Genomic DNA, 12,727 nt, shown 5'->3' with positions numbered 1-12,727 from the left:
ATATTTTAAGGTCTTGTGATAAGTATACACATGACACTTCTCACCATAGTCTCCATATTTTTAAAGCAAACACAATCGCAGCTAATTCCAAATCATGTGTAGGATAATTCTTCTCGTGCGGTTTTAGTTGCCGAGAAGCATATGCTACTACTTTACCCGACTACATCAAAACACAACCCAAAATATTTAGAGACGCATCGTTGTATACCACAAACCGCACACCAAATTCTAATTGAGTCAACACTGGTGCTTCTGTCAACATCTTCTTTAACTGATCAAAACTTTACTGACATTTATCTGACCATACAAATTCAATATTTTTCTGTAACAACCGGGTCAATGGTAAAGCGATCATTGAAAAATCTCTTACAAATCAGCAATAATATCCTGCTAATCCCAATTAACTTCGTACTTCAGTGACATTCTTTGGAACTTTCCAATTCACTACTGCCGCTACTTTACTCGGATCAACACGAATTCCATCAGCTGACACAATATGACCGAAAAATGCAGCCTTGTGAAGCCAAAACTCACATTTACTAAACTTTGCATATAACTGTTTCTTCCGAAAAGTTTGTAACACTGTTCTCAAATGCTGAGCATGCTCGGATTCTATCTTTGAATGAATCAATATATCATCAATAAACACAACCACGAATCTGTCCAAATAAGGTTGGAAGATCTGATTCATTAAGTTCATAAATGCAGCAGAGGTATTGGTTAATCCAAATGGCATTAGCAAAAATTCATAATGTCCATATCGGGTTCAGAAATTAGTCTTTGGCACATCGCACTCTTTTACTTTCAATTGATAATACCCGGATCGGAGGTCTATATTTGAAAATACTACTGCACCTTTCAACTGATCAAATAAATCATCAATACAAGGCAGGGGATACTTATTCTTTACCATTACTTTATTCAACTGCCTGTAATCAATACATAACCTCAAAGAACCATCTTTCTTCTTCACAAATAAAACAGGTGCTCCCCAAGGTGACATACTCGGCCTGATGAATCCTTTATCTAACAACTCCTGTAACTGTGTCTTTAACTCTTTTAATTCAGCTTGGGCCATTCTATAAGGTGTCACTGATATGGAAGCTGTTTCCAAGATCACATCTATCACAAATTCTACTTCTCTATCAGGTGGTAAACCTGGCAACTCCTCGAGAAACACATCGGGGAATCCATTAACTACTGACATCTGTTCTAACTTTGAATTAGAACCCTGAGTATCAAAAATAGGCCAAGAATGCCTCGTTTCCTTTACTTAACAATCTCTAAGCAGAGAAGGCTGAAATAAATCTAATAGTATCACCCAAATTTTCAAACCCATCTGAAATCATATCCTCTGTTTGGCATTTCAAGCTGATCTGTTTTTCACGATAGTTCACTATTGCATCATGCTTCATTAACCAATCCATTCCCAAAATAATATCAAATTCCCGAAAGGGTAACAACATCAAATCAGCGGGGAACTCACAGCCCTTTATTCTCAGTGGACAATTAGGACATGTTAAATTAACTATCACACACTGGCCCAAGGGATTAGTAACTTGAACATCAAAATCAGTAGGCTCAATAGATAAATTCTTTTCAGAGGCTAACATGGTGCAAATATATGAATGTGTAGACCCAGGGTCTAACTATGCATACACAGTATCATCATAAAGATAGAAAGTACCAGTAATTACATCTGGAGCTGTCGCCTCTTCTCTCACTCGAATAGCGTAGGTACGTGTAGGTGTTCCAACATCTGATCGACTAGCTGATTCTCTCATACCCGAACGAGTAGCCCCTGTAGCACTACTCTGCCCCAAACGTTTACTTCGTTGAGGAGTAACTTTTTATTTCTCTTTCTGCTCTACTTCATTTCTTTGTAGTTAGGGACAATCTCGAATGAAATGATTAGTAGATCCACACCTATAACAAGCTCCTGTCTTGTTCCGGCACTCACCAATGTGATTTCTTCCACAATACCAACACTTAGGTCGAGGAGCATTTTGAATACTGCTCATACTAGCTGCAGGTCTATCAAATGTCTTGGAATCAGATTGTCTTGATCTGCTCTTTCCCAATCTTTCCGGCACTGAAGTGGCCCGATTAAATTCTTCTCTAGATTTTTTCACCGACAAAGCTGAAAATGATTTGGATGCATCTCTTTTAAATGATTCTTTGCTTTTTTTATCTCATTGCACCTTTTGATTATACACTTCCTCAAGTTTTTGAGCACAATCTGATAAAACAACAAATTCTCATATTTCATTACCTCCTATCATCATTCTAATATCATCATTCAACCCTTCTTCAAATCTGATACACATTTCCTTCTCTATAGGCACAATATCTCTAGCATATTTGCTAAGATAAAAAAATTCCCTTTCATATTCAGCTACGGATTTACTTCCCTGTTGTAGATCCAGAAATTCTCTCTTTTTCTTATCCAGATACCGTTTGCCCACATATTTCTTTGAACTTATTTTGAAAGAATTCCCACGTGATTTTTTCTACCGACACCACTACCTCGATTGTTTCCCACCAATTGTACATTTTTTCTTTCAGTAGCAACACAACACATCTCAAATAATCATCTGGTGAACATGCTATTTCTTTAAAAATCCCCATCAATCTCTGTAACCAATATTTTGCTTTAACCTGATCATTATCTGATCTTTCCTGAAATACTTCAGCTCTGAGTTTTTTGAGCTTTTCCAACGAAATACATTTACTAGATTCAGTTGTCAGACGAGGTGGAAGGGCAACCGGGGGCACTACGGTTGGTGCAGTAGGAGGAGTGGGTTTTCGAGCCGAGTTTCTTTCTTGCATTGTTTCATTGTACCATTGATTCATAATTCCATAAATCATATTTTTAAGTTTTCGTTAAAGAAATCGGAACTTCACTACTGGTCCCCTATTTAGAAGTCTGTACTCTACTATTTACTTCTTCTTCTTGTTCTGTACGTTCTGGTCTATTTGACATCTTTATAATTAGGAGTTATCTATAAAAATAACAAGAGTTAAATCGAATCATACACATCACACTATCACAGATCTATATGGTATGTATTTCTAATCACTTTACACAACACGATCATTTCGAGAATCGAGTAAAGTAAGCTCTGATACCACTAAATGTAACACCCTTAACCCGTATCCATCACTAGAATAGGGTTACAAGGCATTATCAAACTTATACATTAGCATTTGTACAAAATCGAGTCATAAATTTACATTCCAATCAAAACTTTTCAAATTTTACATAAAGTCCCTAATATGGGCCTATGGGGCCCAATACATGCCTTAGAAGTGATTTGAAACTAAACCGGTAATTTTGGAAAACTTTTAAAATTTTTCTTGAATTTAGGGGCACATGCCTGTGTGGCTAACCCGTGTGGCCAGCCCGTGGGCAATTCTGACTTGCAATTTCTTAAGCATCAAAGGGCCACACGGCCAGGGTACACGCCTATGTGGCTAGACCGTGTGGTAAATTGATTTTTTACTATTTTTAAGTCATTTTCACACGATTTTGACGTACGATCATGCTTGAAACCCGTGTCCTTCACACGACCAAGATACACGGCCGTGTCTTTAGCCCATGTATAGGACGTTTTAGGCCACTTTTCTCACCCTTTCATCCATTACCTGCACTTAAACACAATTATCTACAAATTACAACCAACCAACCAACCAGTTTATGCCATAATATGCATTTTATACACATATGCCATCCCTTTTACATACTTGAGCCATCTATAACTTTATCCAACCAAATACTTATACATGCCATATAAATCAAAAGATATTAACTCAAAAACTACAGGAGAACGTCTGGATAGTGTGATTCTTGGTGATGATCCGATCCTCCGTCTCCATGTTAATCTACAAAACATGACAATCACATTCAAGTAAGCTTGTGAAAGCTTAGTAAGTTCATAGGCTTAGAACGTAAACTTACCAAATATGGTAAAGCTTTTGTATATTATACAATTCACTAATTTCTCCCGTCATTCACAAACCAAGTCAATTTCACTTAATATTATTCACACTTAAACTTCATTCTTTTAGGCCCATTTATCGCTTACCATCTCTTTTCAAATTAAGAAAACTATACGAAATTGAGTACTTTGTTTTCACTTTACCATAGTAAAACTATGGACTTGCACATGATCACGTTTTACTTTCTGAAGCCATGGCTTAGCCATGGTCTTACACGAGTCATATATCATACCGATGCCATATCTCGGATATGGTCTTACACGGAAGCACTTATCACTTTTCTTCGATGCCATAGCCCAGTTGTGGTCTTATGTGGATATCGCTTATCACTTGTTGCCATGGTCCAACCATGGTCTTTTTCCGTCAATTCATCATTTGCCACTGGACAGAAGTACTCAATCCGATGTTTCATTCAATTTGATCATTTCTGCAATTTCATATTTTTACATTATTCATGGTTTTATCATAATCATATAGTATAACTCATTATAAAATTCATAAGAATAACAATGATCACTAAAATTTAGCCGCATGAACTTACTTGGGCTAATTCGCAATAGTTGTAGAAGTTTGAGAAAATTATTTGACTATTTTCTCCTTTCCACGATTCACTTCAATTTCTTGATTTGCAGTAAAAATATGAAAAACCAGCTCTAAGGTTTCTTCAATGGCTATTTAAAGCTGAAGAGGATGAAAAAAATTGAAGAAATCTCTAGATTTCTAATTACATTCCATTTTTAACTATTCAATTTTCACTTTTTGTCTAATTTTACCCCTTGTTCACACCTAATTTCAATATTTCCTGCACACACATGCCGTCCAGCCCAATAATAGGTGTTTAATTACCTACTTAGTCCTCCATTAATTATTACTAGAGCTATTTAATCACATTTCACAATTTTACACTTAATTCAATTTAGTCTTTTTTACCCAATTAACTACCGAGGCCTTAAAATTTCTTGACGAAACTTTAATACTAACTTACTAACACTCCATAAATATTTATAAAATATTTATGGCTCGGCTTAATATTTCGAGGTCTCAATACCTCGTTTTCACTTTCAAATTATTTAGTATTTATTATAAAACACTATTCACTATTTCAATCATTTTCCTAACTTCACGTCTAACTTATTTTCATTAAATTAATAATATTTTCTATTCATTTGTCGGATTTAGTAATCTCAAATTACTGTTCTGACACCACTGAAATTTGGGTTGTTACACTGTCAATCCAGTCGATCACATCTATGTCTCTATCTTCTAGGAGTCATCCGCACTGATGCCTAAAACAAAGCATCTTTCCAATTGGACTTGATAGACAACATATTAGTCATTCAATTGGTTTTCTCATTTTCGATTAGACTAATTACATGTTTAGGCCCATCTACTAATATAAACTGTCTTTTAGCATTATGATCCAACCACATAATACCTCTCACTATTAGTTAAATATTAGACAACCAATGAGCTAATATTTTTTTCTATTTTGCTTTACATGAAAAAATCACATGAGGACATTATACAAATAATATTAGTGTAATTCATGAATAATTTTATTAATAAATTAGTTCAAAAAAATTACAAATGTACAAATGAATATACTACACTTAGAGCATCGGATTCAACACTATAATGAATAGATGCTTGGCAGAAAAAAATACTCTTCCATATAAACGAAGGGTTATTACCCTTTGTGGCTTTAAAAAAGCCACAACACAGAAAATATCTAGCTTTGAAAATTCTACTAGGAAGAGATCGAGATTGAAATAAAACTCCAACCTTGCTTACAAAGCATATCTAAATTAAAATAGTGAAGATTATGAAATTCCATTCTGCCAGACTTCTTCGCCATGCATAATTTATCCCACGAAGCCTAAAACATATTTACGGTATATTTTACTTGGGTCCAATTCAATGTACTGTCAATCCAGTCAGTCACATCTATGTCTCTATATTCTAAGAGTCATCTATTCCAATGCCTAAAACAAAGCATCTCTCTAATTGGACTTGATAGACAACATATTAGTCATTCAATTGGTTTGCTATTTTCTGATTAGACTAATGACATGTTTGGGCCCGTCTACTAATATAAACTGTCTTTTAGCATTACGATCCAACCACGTAATACTGGTCAGTATTAGTTAAACATTAAACAACCAATGAGCTAATATTTGCTTCTATTTTGCTTTACATGAAAAAATCACATGAGGACATTATACAAAGAATATTAGTGTAATTCATGAATAATTTTATTAATAAATTTGTTCAAAAAAATTACAAATGTACAAATGAATATACTACACTTAGAGCATCAGATCCAACACTATAATGAGGAGATGCTTAGCAGAAAAAATGCTCTTCCATATAAATAAAGGGTTATTGCCCTTTGTGGCTTTAAAAAAGCCACAACACAGAAAATATCTAGCTTGAAAATTCTACTAGGAAGAGACTGGAGATTGAAATAAAACTCTAACCTTGCTTACAAAGCATAGCTAAATTAAAATAGTGAAGATTATGAAATTCCATTCTGCCAAACTTCTTCGCCATGCATAATTTATCCCACGAAGCCCACCAAATGCCTCCTTACACAGAAGAACATGAAATCCACCCAAATATGCTTATCATCTGTTGTAAAGCCTTACAAGTCCCTAACTACAGAAGAAAAACACTCATATAATACACCGAAATATCCTGAGCCATTGTTTTAATAACCACTTCCTTAGCAACTTTAGAAACGAACTTGCTCTTCTAGCTAAAAATTCGTTTACTTAAAAGATTACAAATGAAAGAGAAAACTTGCTTTTTATTTCTTCCCACTAGCGATGGTAAGAATAAATATCGCCCTTGATTAATAAAAGAAGACAACCCCAAAATAGCAATTGCCAAACGCTTATCAGAAAGACTAGTATTGGCACTAAACATGATGCTAGAATTTTTAGAAGTTATGGCTTGTCTCTATGCAGCCTCATACGAAGCCAAAATTTTCTTAATAAGCTAACACTCTGAAGCTGCAAACCAAAAAAGGAAAAACCTATCATTGGAAAAAAAACAAATGAGAGACACTAAGACAATCTCGACAAATGGAAATACTATGTAAATCTCTCATAGATTCCGCTATGTGCAAGAGATGACTGAGACTTTCCACAAATATGATAAAAAGGTAAGGAGATAGTAGGTTACCCTGCCGCAAACCTCTAGGAATAATTGGGCAAACCTACTCATTATTCAAAATAATTGAATTTTTCACTGTAAAGATGCGAAGTATAAATCAACTGAAACTACTTAGCGTCGAAGTTGAGTTTAAGCATCATATACTATAGAAAATGCCGATTGACTCTGTCATAGGCTTTACTAATGTCAATCTTCATAGCAACTTCACCTTTTTTCCCTTGACATTTGTTATGCATATGATAGCCAATCTTAAAGGCAATCGTAAAATTATCAGTGATCAAGCAACCAAGTATAAAATTCAATTTCATAAGTGATATAATACGAGGCAAAAGAACCTTCAACTAGTAAGAAAGAACTTTAATAGTTATCTTGTGTAGGACATTACAAAGTGAATCAAACATAAATCCTTCTTACAATTAGGTATATCCTTTTCGGGAATAAGAACAATAGTAGTATCATTAAGAGTATGAAGGAATTGTTCCAACCACTCATAGCACTTAACCACTACATCCAGCCCCACTATCGACCAACATTTCTGATAAAATGTAGAATTCCTACCATCCGATTCTAGTGACTTATAGTTAGTGTAAGAATAAGTTAAGTTGTTATCATTTTATTATCATTCTATTAAGCAGTCTGGTATATTGTTAGTAGTATGGTTTGAAGAAGTTAGTTACTCTTACTCAAGTATATAAGTTATTGATGAATGCTTGAGTTTTTGAACGTTTGATGATGAATAATGAAAGCTTGGTGCTTGATATACATGTTTTGTAAAGTGATTTTGAGTAAAATTGCATAAAAAGGACTAATTTGTGAAAAGTGTAAAATGTGTGGTATAAAGTGTGAAATAAATAAAAATATGGGCTTCTAAGGACTTAATAAATATTCGGCCATGCATGGGTTTGTTGAACTTTTGTGTATTTTGTGATTTCAAGAAATAGGGACTAAAATGTCAAAAATGTGAAAGTTTAGGGTCTAAAGTGAAAAAATGCCTAAATTTATATTTTTGGATGAAATTGAATGAGTTGGTAATTCAATGGGTTAATTTTGAATACATATAGATAAAAAAAGAAAGAACTCGGATTTAGATCGAGGAAAATCGAAGGTTATAGAGTAATCGATTGGATTCGTCCATTCTGAGTACGAGATAAGTTCGTACGTGATAAATGAAGTTACAATTATGTTTTTAATTCTTTAATAATGAATAAATTGTATATTTGCAACTACGACTATGTACGACGACAAGTCTACGATGTTTCGCACTTAGTGTGCATTTCGAGATAGTTTCGGCTATGTACAGCACTTAGTGTGCGAATTGAAATAGCTTTGGTTTTATGTGGCACAAAGTGTGCGATACCTAGATAACTTCAGTTCAATGTGATGGCACAAAGTGTGTGATATCGTTGTAGCTTCAGCTAAACATTTAAGCACTAAGTGTGCGAGTTCTTAAAGCATTGAAAGCTTTTCAAACGATTTAACGTATTGAACAAAGAGGTGAGGATGAAATAAATAAATACTAGAAAGTACATGTATGTACAATACCTACGTAGTAGTTGATACTATGTGTATGAAGCTTGATGAAATGGTATATATATGATAAATGGTTATGGATTAGAATTGAATGAAGATATGAGGACTATTAAGTGTTTATTAGTTGATGATTTAGATAATATGAATTGTTGAGTATGTTTGGTACGACCTTACTAAGCTATGAAGCTTACTGTGTGTTATTTTTCTCTGTTCTACAGATTATTGAAGCTAGTGCGGACTCAGGGATCATCGGGAATACGTCATCACATTATCGATTATCTCGTTCGTATTTTTGGTAACCTTCTATATATGGTATATGGCATGTACAGGCTAGTGATATTCTGGTATATTTTGAGTCATGATATTAGCCATGAGATTTGACTTGTAAATTTTGTATGTATAGCCATTAAAGTTGGCTTGGATTAAGTGTTTGTAAGTTATATGCTGTATATAATGCTTATGTGATAAATTAGTTGTGGGATTTGGAAATGACAAGTTTTATGGCATGTAATAGGTGTTAAGATGATGATGAAATAAATTTAGAAGTTATACAATCTGGATGATTTTATATACTGAAATGACATGTTTTGGTTATGGAATTGAGTAATTGAGATGGTTATATATAGATGACATGATATGTGCACATATTGGTTGGTTTTTGGTTGTTTATAAATGTTTTGAAATGGTACTATTTTGGTTGTTATGTGTGCTTGAGATTAGGGTGGCAAATTGGCTTTACAAATGGCCTATTTTTGTCCACACGGGCGTGTGTCTCATCCATGTGTGACATATGGTCATGTTACACAGCCGTGTTTCCTCTAGGGTAGTCTTACAATTAAAAGTCAGTCTTGAGCATGGCCGTGTGAGGCACACAGCCTTGGCATATGGGCGTGTGTGGCCATTTCGAATGGTACACAGGCTAGACACATGGGCGTGTGGTTAGCCGTGTGACCCAAATCAATTTCGACCACAACCAAGGCACACGAGGATGTCTCCAGCCGTGTGGTTCAAGTCAGTACGTATGTCCTGTTTTCACACGACTTGCGCCACAGGCATGTCGGGTGGCCGTATAAGGCACACAGCCTGTTTACACGGGCATGTCGGGTGGCCGTGTGAGGCATATGGCTTGTTCACACGGATGTGTGACCTATGATTTCATGAAATTTTTCTAAGCGTTTGGAAATTTTTATATGTGATCGGTTTAGTCCTGGACCACTCTTAAGCATGTTTAAAGGTCTTGTAGGAGCTCGTAAGGGACATTGTGAATAATTTTGTTTATGATTGTATAAATGTATGTGAATGAGATGTATTGCCTGTAATGCCTCATAACCCTATTTTGGCATCGGATATGGGTTAAGGGTGTTACATTTTGATTAGTATCAGAGCTACAGTTTAGTCGATTCTAGGACTAACGTAGCGAGTGAGAGTCTAGCTTTACATGCCATATATATAAACTGCAATAGTGTGATGATTTCTGATAGTTAAAATGTGTTTTTCATATAGCAAATGGATCCCAAACGAGCAATAGCTGACGGTGTTGAAAGTAATGCACCCGCTCTCGCTCAAGGGGTAGTACAGTTTGATTCTAGACTTCTATCTAGTAGCCAAGGAGGAAAGGCTAAGCAAGCTTTCTTCCAAATGATAAGTGAGTGGTTCACGGAATTCGTACGAATGAATCTGGCTGCTCAACAACCTCCACCCCCACATGTTCCTCAACAAATCCCAACTATGCCACAAATAATAGATCCAATCTGATTGAGTAAGCCGACAATGGATAAGATTCGTAAACATGGGGTTGAAGAGTTTCGAGCTATAGTTAATAATGATGCAGAGAGAGCAGAATTCTGGCTCAAGTACACGATCAGAGTATTTGATTAATTGTCTTGTACTCCGAAAGAATGTATCAAATGCGTAGTATCTTTGCTTAAAGATAATGCATATCACTAGTGGAAAACATTGACATCGGTGGTTCCTAAAGAATGAATTACTTGGGAATTCTTTCAATTCGAGTTCTGTAAGAAATACATAAGCCAGAGATTTCCCAATCAGAAATGTAAAGAGTTTCTGGAATTGAAGCAGCGCCGAATGATTGTCACTGAGTACAAAAGAGAATTCGTACAGTTAAGCAAATATGTTTGGAAATATGTGTTTACTGAAGAGATCACGTGTAAACAATTCGTTGATAGATTGAATGGAGATACAAAACTTCTAGTTAGGATTCTGGAAATCCAAGAATTTGTTGTGTTAGTTGAAAGGGCTTTTAAAGCCAAGAATCTCAACAAAGAAAAGAAAAAGGCGGATTCAGAGGCAAGAGATTCGAGGAAGAGATTGATGAATAAATCTTATCATTCCTCATCAAAGAAACCTAGAGATCGATGAATAAATCTTATCATTCCTCATCAAAGAAACCTAGAGATTATTTTAATCGATCGACAGCTTCAGCAGGATATCAGAATAGAGATCGCGGGGAGCAATAAACCAACCCTAAAGCTCAAGCCACATCAGTATCGAATGTTGGCAAAGTAAAATATGCTAAACCTGCGTGTCAACAGTGTGGAATACGACATTTTGGAGAATGGTGGGTGAAAAATGATAACAGAGCTTGTTACAGTTGTGGTTCATGAGATCACTTTATTAAAGATTGCCCAGAGTTAAATAAAAAAGATAATACTCAGAACACAAGGCTGAGTAACATTGCGGTTAGAGGTAGACCACCCAGAAACACAGGAAATATGAGTGGTAGTAGAGGTGTGACATGAGACACTGTTGTAAGATCTGATGTCAAAGTACCTGCACGAGCCTACATTATTCGCGCTTGCAAAGAAGCGTCATCTCTAGATGTTATCACCAGTACTTTTACTCTCTATGATACTAAAGTTATTGTATTAATAGATCCAGGATCAAATCATCGTATGTATTTGTGAATTTGGTACCCAATAAGTCTTTGCCTATAAAGTCTACTGAATTTGTAATTAGAGTATCGAACCTCTTAGGCAAGTGTGTTTTAGTTGATAAAGTGTCCAAGAATTGTCTATTGATGATTCGAGATAATTTCTTTCCAGTCAATTTGATGTTGTTACCATTTGAGGAGTTTGATATAATTCTGGGTATAGATTGTCTAACGTTGCATGATGCCGTTGTGAATTGCAAAAGAAAGACGATAGATTTGAGATGTCAGAATAATGAAATTATTAAAATTGAGTCAGATGATCTGAATGGTTTGCCAGCAGTGATTTCTTTGATGTTAGATGAGAAATATGTGAGAAAATGTTGTGAAGCTTATTTTGCTTATGTACTTGATTCGAAAGTGACTGAAAAGAAAATTGAATTAGTGCCAGTTGTATGTGAGTATACAAATATGTTTCTTGAAGAGTTATCGGGTTTACCACCGATTCGAGAGGTTGAGCTTGGTATTAAGTTAATGCTGGGTACAACGCTGATATCAATAGCTCCGTACAGAATGGCTCCAACAGAGTTAAAAGAATTAAAAGCTTAATTGCAAGAATTAACTAATAAAGGATTTACACGACCGAGTTTTTCTCCTTGGGGTGCTCCTGTATTGTTTGTGAAAAAGAAAGATGGCACGATGAGAATGTGTATTGACTACAGACAGTTGAATAAAGTGACAATCAAAAAGAAATACCCTCTACCACGAATTGATGATTTGTTTGATCAATTAAAATAAGCTTCAATGTTTTCAAAGATAGATTTGAGATCGGGTTATTAACAGTTGCGAGTTAAAGACTTCGATGTGCCAAAGACTGCTTTTAGAATGGGGTATGGTAATTATGAATTTTTAGTTATGCCTTTTGGACTAACGAATGCACTTGCTATCTTTATGGATTTAATGAACTGGATTTTCAGACCGTATCTAGATTGATTTGTTGTTGTATTCAAAGATGGTATCTTGATTTATTTGAAAAATGAAATTGAGCATGCCGAGCATGTGAGAATTGTATTGCAGACTCTGAGAGATAAGCAGTTATATGTAAAGTTCAATAAATGTGAATTTTGGTTGAGTGAA

At 35.1% G+C, this 12,727-nt stretch overlaps 1 protein-coding gene across 1 annotated transcript; it reads right to left on the bottom strand.

Annotated features, from left to right (window-relative positions):
* Positions 1 to 400: 400 nt before the first annotated feature.
* Positions 401 to 2,829, bottom strand: LOC107958407 (uncharacterized). The gene is made up of 5 exons (XM_016894171.1): positions 2,527 to 2,829; positions 2,273 to 2,411; positions 1,927 to 2,140; positions 1,660 to 1,809; positions 401 to 659 (listed from the first exon to the last, which is right to left on the bottom strand). The coding sequence occupies exons 1-5, from the start codon at positions 2,827 to 2,829 to the stop codon at positions 401 to 403; spliced, it is 1,065 nt and encodes a 354-aa protein (XP_016749660.1).
* Between the last annotated feature and the right edge of the window lie 9,898 nt (positions 2,830 to 12,727).

The sequence above is a fragment of the Gossypium hirsutum genome, chromosome A11 (assembly GCF_007990345.1).
Source record: "Gossypium hirsutum isolate 1008001.06 chromosome A11, Gossypium_hirsutum_v2.1, whole genome shotgun sequence".
In the NCBI taxonomy this organism is placed as follows: domain Eukaryota; kingdom Viridiplantae; phylum Streptophyta; class Magnoliopsida; order Malvales; family Malvaceae; genus Gossypium; species Gossypium hirsutum.
Note: the sequence above shows the minus strand (reverse complement) of the source record. Positions and strands in the feature narration are given on the sequence as shown.

What these genes read in the sequence shown, in the direction of transcription:
- LOC107958407 (XM_016894171.1), bottom strand. Translation starts at nt 2,829, where the DNA reads ATGCAAGAAAGAAACTCGGCTCGAAAACCCACTCCTCCTACTGCACCA. An exon ending in ATTGGTGGGAAACAATCGAG is followed by an intron (nt 2,412 to 2,526) that starts GTAGTGGTGTCG and finishes GATCTACAACAG; the next exon opens with GGAAGTAAATCCGTAGCTGA. An exon ending in AAGACAGGAGCTTGTTATAG is followed by an intron (nt 1,810 to 1,926) that starts GTGTGGATCTAC and finishes GGGGCAGAGTAG; the next exon opens with TGCTACAGGGGCTACTCGTT.